The following is a 12,522-nucleotide window of genomic DNA, read 5'->3' on the forward strand; positions in this document are numbered from 1 at the left end:
ACGTCCACTACTGTCAAGGTCGCCGGCCGTGACCTCTACAAGTTCACAGTGACGACCAATGCAGAGTACCGCGCGGTGATGGACACCATCTGCGCTGATGGCCTCCCTGCTACGCGCACCCTTCCGAGCCGCTCAAACTTCTGAAGGTGCTATTCCGCCACCTTCCCCTCAAGTTAGGTGCGGACTACCTCCGAGAGAGCTCGAGGACGTGGGCTTTCGCATCCGGTCCACCGGCCTCATGAAGTCCCCTCGAACCCACCGAGACATGTTGCTGTATCAGGTTGTCCCCGTTGACAACCTGGAAAACTGGAAGATTTCCTAGATGCAGCGGGTCGGCTGCGTGAAGGTCGAGGTGGAACCGCTTCGGACCAAAGGCTAGAGGCCGCAGTGCTTCTCATGCCAGAGACTGGACCATACAGCGCCGCTGCGTAAAGTGCGCGAGACAGCACGAGAGCAAATCCTGCGGGCTCACCCGAGAAGAATAGCCGACGTGCTGCAACTGCGCCCGGCCGCAAGTTGCCAGTTAGAGAGGCTGTTCGGCCTTCAAACGGGGCCGAAACCAGCAACGAGGCGTGGCTGCTCCTTCTCTTAAAGTGCACCCGTCCACCAGCTTCGCAGCCGCCACCGAGGGCGGACCGTCTCCCTCCTCGGAGCAGGCCGCTGGCGAGAGGCAGCAGCAGTCTGCGCCGTCCACGGCTTCGCCTGGGCAGGTGGCAACCGCCAGCGCCACGCCTAACGCGCGGGATGCCGCCACACGCAGGCGTCGCAGGCGCTCGGGACGGGTTACCCCTGCTGCAGGGCAACGGACTGCCGCCGACACACTGCCGCGGCAGCAGCCGACAACTCGTGCTGCGCCGCCACTGCAACTAAACTACTGGCCATTAAAATTGCAACACCACTAAGATGACGTGCTACAGAGGCGAAATTTAACCAACAGGAAGACGATACTGTGATATCCAAATGATTAGCTTTTCAGAGCATTCACACAAGGTTAACGACACCTACAACGTGCTGACATGAGAAAACTTTCCAACCGATTTCTCATACACAAACACCACTTGACCGGCGTTGCCTGGTGAAACGTTGATGTGATGCCTCGTGTAAGGACGAGAAATGTGTACCATCACGTTTCCGACTTTGATAAAGGTCGGATTGTAGCCTATCGCGATTGCGGTTTATCGTATCGCGATATTGCTGCTCGCGTTGGTCGAGATCCAATGACTGTTGGCAGAATATGGAATCGGTGGGCTCAGGAGGGTAATACGGAACGCCGTGATGGATCCCAACGGCCTCTTATCACTAGCAGTCGAGATGACAGGCATATTATCCGCATGGCTGCAACGGATCTTGCAGCCACGTCTCGATCCCTGAGTCAACACATGCGGACGTTTGCAAGACAACAACCATCTGCACGAACAGTTCGGCGACGTTTGCAGCAGCATGGACTGGCTGCGGTTACCCTTGACGCTGCATCACAGACATGAGCGCCTGCGATGGTGTACTCAACGACGAACCTGGGTGCACGAATGGCAAGACGTCATTTTTTCGGATGAATCCAGGTTCTGTTTACAGCATCATGATGGTCGCATCCGTGTTTGGCGACATCGCGGTAAACGCACATTGGAAGCCTGTATTCGTCATCGCCATACTGGCATATCACCCGCCGTGATGGTATGGGGCGCCATCGGTTACACATCTCGGTCACCTCTGCTTCACATTGACGGCACTTTGAACAGTGGACGCTACATTTCAGATGTGTTACGACCCGTGGTTCTACCCTTCATTCGATCCCTGCGAAACCGTACATTTCAGCAGGATAATACACGACCGCATGTTGCAGGTCCTGTACGGCCTTTCTGAATACAGAAAATGTTTGACTGCTGAACTGGCCAGCACATTCTCCAGACCTCTCACCAATTGGAAACGTCTGGTCAATGGTGGCCGAGCAACTGGCTCGTCACAATACGCCAGTCACTACTCTTGATGAACTGTGGTATCATGCTGAAGCTGCATGGGCAGCTGTACCTCTCTTTGACTCAATGTCCAGGCGTATCAAGGCCGTTATTACGGCTAGTGGTGGTTGTTCTGGGTACTGATTTCTCAGGATCTATGCACCCAAATTGCGTGAAAATGTAATCACATGTCAGTTCTAGTATAATATATATGTCCAATGAATACCCGTTTAACATCTGGATTTCTTCTTGGTGTAGCAATTTTAATGGCTAGTAGTATAGCTGCCGATGTTCCACGGCAGTTGTCGTCTGCGGAGCGGTTGCAACTCTATAGCCAGGGACGCTCACTGAGGACAGCTCGTCAAGGTCGCTCCAACTCCCAACACCCTAGGTCAGCGCAGGAACAGCAGCTCCGCTGCCTCTACACCTGGCATATGTCGCCAGTGTTTTACAGCGAGCGAGCGTCAGGAGCTCACTTCGTCAGCGCACCTGATGATGGCGACATGTCTGATCGCCGAAATATTGTGCCCGCTGGACACTGGACCGGCAGTACACCCGTGGACTTTCCGAGCAATATGTGTCAAATTTTCAAGAATGAGAGCACTTAGCGACTTCCAACTAATTTTGCACGTAGTTTCAAACCATTGTGAAACCATTTCTTGCTGACGCCCCCACAAAATGAGGAAAGGACAAAACGCGTTGTACCCACGCTGCGACCATCGACCAGTAGGTGACTAATGCACTGATAGAGGCTGCAGACTGCACGGATCTATTCTCTTCCACAAGACACGTGATCGAAAGTAGGCCTAGCTGTAGCCCATCATCGAGTGGTATTTAGGGCAACACTCGGTTCAGACCACACTAGTTCGCTCTGAGTGAGTTTTTCTGGGCCAGACACTTATTTTGCAAGGAATCCATAGTCAGGATTCTCACTCGAGAGCCATTCCGTGTCGTGGCTGCTTTTCGCGTCTGACTTAGCGACGACAGGAGCTACCAGCAGAGGACTTAAAAAGTGTTCGTGGCCTTCTCGTCGAAGACAGGGGTTCCGTTGTCGTGGTAAACTTGTGTCCTTTTAAATTTATTCCTGTTGAACTTTCAACTGGCTACCTGCTGAGCTTAGACACTTTTGCTCCCTGCCAGGCTTATCCTTTGTTCGTTCAATCTGTACTTTAACTGACTTTGACTTTTATAAAGAGTGCAATTAATGAACATAGACTCAGTGACAACCTAATCAACCTTCAGCTCCCAGAAATATTATTGTTCCATTTCATGAAGCGACTTTTCTTATGTTTTGTTTCAATCCACGTCAGAGTAGAAGTACTATTAATCGTTGATAAATAAACTTGTCCACATATTCCTACCTGGACTTTTTTTGTGCAGTCATTGGTGGACATATCACTGTTTACCACATTTTTCCTGTTCTTCTAGTAAAACTTTTGTGTTAGACATGGTGTTTTAATATATTACTTCTTTGGCCCACCCGGTTGGCCGTGCAGTCTAACGCACGGCTTTCCGGGCGGGAAGGAGCGCCTGGTTCTCCGGCACGAATCCGCCCGGCGGATTTGTGTCGAGGTCCGGTGAACCGGCTAGGCTGTTTTCCATCTGCCTCGGCAATGCGCGCTGGTTCCCCTTATTCCGCCTCAGTTACACTATGTCGGCGATTGCTGCGCAAACAAGTTCTCCACGTCCGCGTACACCATCATTACTCTACCACACAAACATAGGGGTTACACTCGTCTGGTGTGAGACGTTCCCAGGGGGGTCCACCGGGGGCCGAACCGCACAATAACCCTGGGTTCGGTGAGGGGCGGCGGAGGGGTGAAGTGGACCGCGGTAGTCGTCGTGGGGTTGTGGACCACTGCGGCTGCAGCGGGGACGGAGCCTCTCTGTCGCTTCTAGGTCCCCGGGTAACATACAATACAATACAATACAACATTACTTCTCTGCTACTGACTCTATTCGCAACACATTTTGCAGACAGCGTCGACATACATCACTAAAGGCACCTCAAAAATTATGGCACTGTGCGACACACAGTTTAGGAGATACGACATGATGGACAATTTTGCTTAAAATAGAGTGCAAAATACTGGGACTATACTATCCAGTGTTTGATAATGACATCACTTCTTAACGATTTCCAACAAACGTTTAACATAATTTCAAACCTTTTGTGAACTTCTTCTCACTTACACAATTTGACATCAAATATTTAACACTTTAACTCATTGTAAAGCAATTAGAATCTTGAATCTATTTCATGCATCGGAATTCGATGCTTTAAGGAATTGGGTGTTTACTTGTTGTATTCTGACTCATTCCACGTGACAGTGAGAAACTGCCACTAACGCAGGTTGTGAGCGAGTAGTGGGACTGCGGGGGTTGCGACTCACCCACCTTGTCCTTGCGCCTGTGGTTGTGGCCGCCGCCGCCAGGTGGCCGGCGGTGCCTGCGGTCGGGCCGCCGCCTCCCCGTCACACCCCGCGCGCGCCACCCTTCTGGCGCCCACAGCTCCCTGCAACACAGCGTCACGGCTCTTCACACACCGAGCTCCTACCTGCTGTATACCTGGATGTAGAACTCTGGTCTCACAGCACACCTGCACATTCCTGTCACCTGTTTTGTTCAAGATCATTGTTCTCTACAACATTAAGAATTATTTACTTATTTCTGTCATATACGTTTAATCGTTTGCTGTCTGAAACAGCATTACTACAGTATTAGACCATTTCATCAGAAGATGCAGAACAGTTGGTAACACGCCTCAACACAGATCAGTAAAGTACTAATTGGTATGAAAAGAGAAGTTGCAGGCAGCCAGTGACTGAGAGAGGCGAGAGGGGAGAGGGGAGAGGGGGGGGGGGGGACAGAAGCTGGAACACAGTTCAGAAATCAGCAGCATGGTGGTAATAATACAACAATGGAACCCATGCAGCTAAATATTTCCGAAATGTATGGTTCAGACTTGTACTGAGGTGCCCTTGCAGTCCATCAGCTGATTGTAACCTCCAAGTACATCATATTCTACCTTTCTTGGTTGTCACTGTTGATACGCTGAGACACTCATTTTGGAACTTTCATGTACTTGACTATATTAGAAATGAGTATGAATGACATTTTGATTTCTTGACAGTGCCCAAAATGGAGGTCATATAGCATTTTCTATAACATTTACGGGGTACAAGTCATGATACCCCCAAAAATCTGGACACTCAGCCAAAATTCAGACATCTGGCAACACTCGTCATGTCTCTATCCCTGATATAGTGTGTAAGGAACACCAGAGTGCTGACCTGTCCAGCACAAAATAGTGTAGAAAAAAGCCTCAGCAAGGAGTTGGAGAGATATACAAGGAGGAGCAAGAAGAGGAAGAAGAAGGCGAATAAAGGAAGTATGTTAGCTAACTAAGTTAACTGCACAAGTCTATAATTGCTTATAGTGATAAAAAAATGAGAAACAAGCAAGGTAGGCCATGCCATCCACAGCAGTGTTTCTCACATGATTCAACTCGTCGCCCAGTGCAGCCTTGGAATGGTGACCAACCCCTACGTCAAATCTCCCTCATCCAGTTACACGTTTTCATTACACAAACACCATCTCATCCCACTCCCTTCCATTAACTGTTCAAGGTGTGGAAACTCCCACTGGAGGGTGGAAATACCCATGTTGCAGACAGCTGGTCAATACCACTGTCGGCCTTTTGGGCAATGCTAAGTCTATCATGCACAAAAGAAACTGAAATAATTTTACAGCACATTACTTTTACAGGCAGACGTTACTCACATTGAATCTACATCTAAAATTGAAATATAAATTTAATTAACACTTCAGTGGAACACGCTATGTAATATAGGACAATGATGGTAAAGATGTACACTACTGGCCATTAAAATTGCTACACCAAGAAGAAATGCAGATGATAAATGGGTATTCATTGGACAAATATATTATACTAGAACTGACTTGTGATTACATTTTCACGCAATTTGGGTGCATAGATCCTGAGAAATCAGTACCCAGAACAACCACCTCTAGCCGTAATAACAGCTTTGATACGCCTGGGCATTGAGTCAAACACAGCTTGGATGGCGTTTACAAGTACAGCTACCCATGCAGCTTCAACACGATACCACAGTTCATCAAGAGTAGTGACTGGCGTATTGTGACGAGCCAGTTGCTCGGCCACCATTGACCAGACGTTTCCAATTGGTGAGAGGTCTGGAGAATGTGCTGGCCATGGCAGCAGTCAAACATTTTCTGTATTCAGAAAGACCGTACAGGACCTGCAACATGCAGTCGTGTATTATCCTGCTGAAATGTAAGGTTTCGCAGGGATCGAATGAAGGGTAGAACCACGGGTCGTAACACATCTGAAATGTAACGTCCACTGTTCAAAGTGCCGTCAATGCGAACAAGAGGTGACCGAGACGTGTAACCAATGGCACCCCATACCATCACGGTGGGTGATACGCCAGTATGGCCATGACGAATACACGTTTCCAATGTGTGTTCACCGCGATGTCACCAAACACGGATGCGACCATCATGATGCTGTAAACAGAACCTGGATTCATCCGAAAAAATGACGTCTTGCCATTCGTACACCCAGGTTCGTCGTTGAGTACAACATCGCAGGCGCTCATGTCTGTGATGCAGCGTCAAGGGTAACCGCAGCCACGGTCTCTGAGCTGATAGCCCGTGCTGCTGCAAACGCCATCGAACTGTTCACGCAGATGGTTGTTGTCTGTCAAACGTCCCCATCTGTTGACTCAGGGATGGAGACGTGGCTGCACGATCCGTTACAGCAATGCGGATAAGATGCCTGTCATCTCGACTGCTAGTGATACGAGGCCATTGGGATCCAGCACGACGTTCCGTATTACCCTCCTGAACCCAGCGATTCCATATTCTGCTAACAGTCATTGGATCTCGACGAACGCGAGCAGCAATGTCGCGATACGATAAACCGCAATCGCGATAGGCTACAATCCGACCTTTATCAAAGTCGGAAACGTGATGGTACGCATTTCTCCTGCTTACACGAGGCACCACAACAACGTTTCACCAGGCAACGCCGGTCAGCTGCTGTTTGTGTATGAGAAAGCGGTTGGAAACTTTCCTCATGTCAGCACGTTGTAGGTGTCGCCACCGGCGCCAACCTTGTGTGAAGTACCCACTAGCTGCCGTGATCTCCCATGCCAAGAGCGTCATCTTTTTGAGAATGGCGCCTCAGTGTGAGAGAATTTCGTGTCAGAATGCTGGCGTGATGGCGCAGCAAGTCTCGGCTTTGCAGGGACCATTGTACACCTCGCAGAAGGTGACTGGCCACCGGGGCGGAATCGCATCTCGTGCTGAGCACTGGCCGAGTCCAACCCCTCGCTGCCCGACGCAGGCTGACCTGCGCGTTCTGAGTGTTCTCGTTGCTGCCTGTTTGCGAAGTAGGACGGCACCACAGGTGCATGGAAAGTTCTCCACAATCAGCTACTTTTGATTATATACAGTGCCATTATATTTATTTTCAGAAGAAGCAAACGAGGCATTGAAAATCTCGTTAATAACTGTGCTCCAGGGTCACTTAATGGTTCACGTGCGCGAAAAATCGATGTTCAGCTAAGTGCACCAGTGAAGATAATGACAGGTTGCAACAGATCTACTCCTCTTCAGAGGCTGCCACCTCCAAGCCACATTGAGCCACCAGATCTTGGAAGGCAGACTCCATTCTGAAGGAGTATGAAGAATTAATTACAATTCCTCAGCTCCCAATGCACTCTGATGTGCCTGCACTTAGAACGAGCCAATTAAAATCCAGTCCCCTATCTCACTGGCAAAATCACTGTAAGCTGTGGAATCCAACTTGAGGAAAAAGTGGTCAGAAATGTGGAGTAATATTGCCCGTGAGAAACATCAGACCCTTATAACATCTGACACAAGACCAGCCAGGATGTAATTACTGTCACATGTTTGGAAAACAATTATTAGGGAGAGATTTGAAAAATCAGCCAACTAGTTGCAAAACAAAGGTTTATTAGCCATTGACCTAGGTTTCGATATTTCTAAAAATATCTTCTTCAGAAGGAGTGGGCCTTGACACATCACATTACGGTACATTACACAAGGTGAAGCCGAGCGGAATTTGTCATATGGTGGACATTTACAAGTGGGCATTCATTCTGAAGTACGCTAAATGCAATCTAGCTGCTATCTAAAGCTGCTTGGCATAACTCTTGTTTTGTCAGTTTTATATATGAGAAGAGCCACTCGGCTTCAACTAATCTAAGGTACCATCATGCGTTGTAAGAAGGCCCATTCCTTCTCAAGAAGATATTTTTAGAAATATAGCAACTTAGGTCAAAGGGTTTTAATCCTTTGCCGGCCGGGGTGGACGAGCTGTTCTAGGCGCTACAGTCTGGAACCGCGCGACCGCTACGGTGTTAGGTTCGGTGTGCTGTCCTTAGGTTAGTTAGGTTTAAGTAGTCCTGAGTTCTAGGGGACTGATGACCTCAGATGTTAAGTCCCATAGTCCTTAGAGCCATTTGAACCATTTGAATAACTCGTTGGACCACTTCTAGTGCCATAGTGCTCAGATCCATTTGAACCTTTTTTTTTTTAATCCTTTGTTTTGCAACTAGTTGGCTGATTTTTTGAACCTCTTCAGATTTACACAGTTGTTGACTCGCAGCCATGTTTAAGATTTTACAATTAGTAGGATTTGTATACTTGCAGAAACCCTCCAATGACGGGGAAAGGCTTCATCTTCTCAAAGTGACTGTGGCAATGGACGTGAGACCGTCTAACACATTGTAACAAGCTACAGCAGACGAGATTAACCTTGAAATCTGGAAGATTTCTTTGAAGGAGGCAATTCTAGAATGGACTAAAAATTTAGATAATTTAGATATTAATTTGAAGTTGATTTAGATATAGTTGTAGCTTTAGTTGATTAATTCTATCTATTTTGTAAGATTATGCAATCCTTGAACCAATAAAGGAGGAGATAAAGAAATCAAGGCTGAGATGGTATGGGCATGTTAGGCGAATGGATGAGAAGAGGATACTCAGGAGGATACACGAGATGAAACTGGAAGGAAAGAGACCAAGAGCAAGATCGAGAGACAGATGGGTGAAAAGAGTGGAGGGATGCGTCCAGAAGAAAGGTGAAGACGGAGAGATGGTGGCAAGACAAAAGATGGAGAGGCTTATGTTCCAAACAGACCCGGCCAGAGGCTGGCAACTGTCCAAGATGATGATGACGATAATGCAGTCCTTGGACGTCCATCCTGTACTGCCGTGCGCTGCTCTACCTGAAAACGACGGCGCCCTCACTGGAGTTGTCGCGGCGCCTGCCAACCGCCCTCTGCGGCCGGAGCGACGGCGGCGGGGGCGGCGGCGGAGTGGCGTTGAGCGGCAGCCTGGGCTGCGCGGGGGCGGAGCCGAGCAGCCAGCCGGGCCGGTCGGGGGCGGCGGGGGCGGGGTCCGCCAGCAGGTGGCGCAGCCGGCGCTGCCAGTGCCGTGAGCGCAGCCCGTCCTGCAACAGCCAGTCGTCAGCCACTCGTCAGCTCGGCTCACCATGTCACCAGACAGTCTGCCCTACACCAGACACGCAACAGACACTGCGGTGGACCTACAACCACGCGCCGGCGAGTCAAGCTGAATGAGGAATCTTTCTAGCGACGACACAGGCCATCCACCGATATAAGCTACTTTTTTTTCGTCAGGACATGGCGAACGCAATCCTGACTACCAAAAATTATGCGCCCGAGGGACGCGGAATTTTATTTATTTATTTATTTATTTATGACCATAACATCGTTACAACAATACATGAACAGAAAAAATGTAAGTGTGAATAGCTGGTCAATATTTCACATAATCGAAATCCTTTAAAAACATAAATAAATAAAAACAATTGAAATGTGTGACAAGTTATTCACAGAGAGCTTTTTGGTAACAATTCTAAGAAAATCAGTGCGAGTTGTGAAATGTACACAAAAATTGAAATATGATTACCAAGTCTTTCGCGACGGAGTCCTTGCATAAAAGTTCTCGGTTCACTTGCTGCGTCAAATTTGGATAACATCCCAAGCATTCGATGACTACCTCCGTCATCTTTGTCCCGTTGAGACCTATCGTTAGAGCTATTCGGTCTCCTACATATCGGCTGGCAAAATACTTACCCAAATTATTAGCACCTATAGTCGGCCACTGTAGCCATCATATTAATAACTCAGAGATGTTTGTTGACATCATAAAGCAGATGAGGATAGGTCCGAATGACATCATGATCAGCCTAGACGTGGTCTCTCCTTTTACAAAGGTACCGGTGGAAGATACGTTAAAACTGTTGGCTGCACATTTCTATCCTGAAATACTGAAGTTATTTCGACACACTTTGACGACCACCTATTTTTTTCTATGGTGGAAAATATTATGAAATGACTGACGGAACAGCCATGGGTTCGCCACTGTCACCAGCCATAGCTAACTTCATGGAGGATGTCGAAGAACGAGCGTTGGACAGTGCTCCCTTACGTCCATCCTGCTTCTTCAGGTATGTTGAAGATACATTTTTAATCTGGCCACATGGCAATGAGGCACTGCAGCAGTTTGTTGATCATTTGAATGGTATACATCAGAACAGACGATTTACAGTGGAGGTGGAGAAGGATGGGAAGTTACTCTTCTTAGATGTGCTGGTGGAGCGAAAATCAGATGGACGTCTCGGAAATTCTGTGTACAGAAAACCGACGCATACAGATTTACACCTAAACGCGCGTAGTTTTCACCACCCGTCTCCGAAGAGAGCTATGTTGAATACCTTGGTACACAGAGCAAGGACTATTTCAGACAAGGATCATCTCGGCTCCGAGATTAACCATCTGACGACGGTATTGATAAAAAATGGATATTCCGATCGCGATATCAGGTCTACTCTGGCGAAGAAACCTAGGAAGGACACTGTTCGAACAGATGAAGAGGACCAACACATCGCGCGGCTACCATTCTGCGGTGCAACGACCAGCAAGATCGGCAGAGTCCTGAGCCCGCAGGGAATCAGACCAGTCTTCCGACCACCCAGGAAGATTAAGGAGATGCTGCGACCCGTGAAAGATAATCTTGGCCTGAGAGTGCCGGGAATTTACAGCATTCCTTGCGAGTGTGGCAAAAATTATGTGGGCCAGTCTATAAGAACTGTCGCCGATCGCTGTGTGGAACATCAGCGTCACCTGAAATACAGGTATCTAGAAAAATCAGCGGTGGCTGAGCACAGTTTGTTAGATACACATAAGATTTTATTCGATGAAACAATACTACTTGCTCAAACTATTGGGACTCTGTCATCAGGGAGGCAGTTGAAATTAGACTCTGTGAAAATAATTTCAACAGAGACTCCGGTTATGCACTCAGCAATACATGGAAGCGCGCAATTGATAAAGAAAGACCGCAGAGGGAGACTTCTCACATTCCTCGCAGTTCTCCGCCTGTTGCGATGGATGGCGCTGCAAGCAACGCTGGATAATGCGCGCAAAGAAAATCTATGGACATAGAGGCCGTCACCTCGGTACGCGCCGTTTTCACCGTGACGTCATCCAGCCAATGAGAAGCCGTCCACTGCTTATAAAAGCGGAATCCTCACCGGTCCACGACAGTCAGTTTTACCCCTGACGAAGATAGTCATCGAAAGCTTGGGATGTTATCCAAATTTGACGCGGCAAGTAAAGCGAGTACTTTTTATACAAAAATTGAAATAAGTCTACCGGGTAAGAAACTAAGAGAAAGTGGAAAACTCAATTGATAAAGGAGAAACAAAAGGGATAATTCTAGCGATAGTATTCACTGTACGTGAAGAGACCTCCGATATCCGTACAATAACGTAACCGATAAAATGTTGGCAAAATGTTCGCAGTACTGCGGTGAACGTTGCAATCGTTGATGACATTCCCATAGGTAGGCCATGTACTGCACGGCGTCACTGAGTTGTAACTCGAAAATGGCGTAGGCAGTGTGTCCCAGTAGCCAGGCCACGGCGTTGCATTTCGTTTTTGGGTGCAGTGTAAGGTCAGGAATGATAATCCACATTGGTGTCGCACTGGAAGCTGCAGTCTGGTTGATAAGCCCCACCATCAATTGGCATATCTCCCATACTCTCCGCACGTAGCGGCACGCGATGACAGAGGCCAGATTCTTATGTCGCAGCGCCTGGGAACGAGCATCACGGAAACTTGGTCGGCTGATTGTCTGCAGCTATTGTGATCATCTATGGAAAGTGGTTGAACGACAGCGAAACCGAGAGTAGACGAAGAGGTATCGGATGTCCATGCGTCATGGCAAAATGTGCAGGCCCACTCTGTAAACCAGGATGGCCGGCAATCTGACGGACATGACGACAAAGCACAGTGCTAGCCCAAGCTCAAGTGTGTTGCAGTACACAATTCAGTGCACATTCGTCAACTAGAAATCCTGACTGCTGAGGGATTAGGGTGCGGGTGGAGGTGGAGGTGCGTTTGAAGGTCATTTTTGTACTTTTTTCGTGAATGACTGGAAACTACGTCCTCTAGCGAAAACATATCCC

The 12,522-nt window shown here is 48.2% G+C and overlaps 1 protein-coding gene across 1 annotated transcript in view; it reads right to left on the minus strand.

The window, feature by feature from the left end:
* LOC126418917 (coagulation factor X) overlaps window positions 1-12,522 on the minus strand; it is a gene marked incomplete in the record, with an annotated part of 816,895 nt that overhangs the window by 107,219 nt on the left and 697,154 nt on the right. Inside the window, 2 exon segments of the mRNA XM_050085943.1 lie at window positions 4,350-4,467; window positions 9,254-9,288. Coding sequence (XP_049941900.1) covers window positions 4,350-4,467; window positions 9,254-9,288 — 153 coding nt within the window.

The sequence above is a fragment of the Schistocerca serialis genome, chromosome 9, assembly GCF_023864345.2.
Source record: "Schistocerca serialis cubense isolate TAMUIC-IGC-003099 chromosome 9, iqSchSeri2.2, whole genome shotgun sequence".
In the NCBI taxonomy this organism is placed as follows: Eukaryota; Metazoa; Arthropoda; class Insecta; order Orthoptera; family Acrididae; genus Schistocerca; species Schistocerca serialis.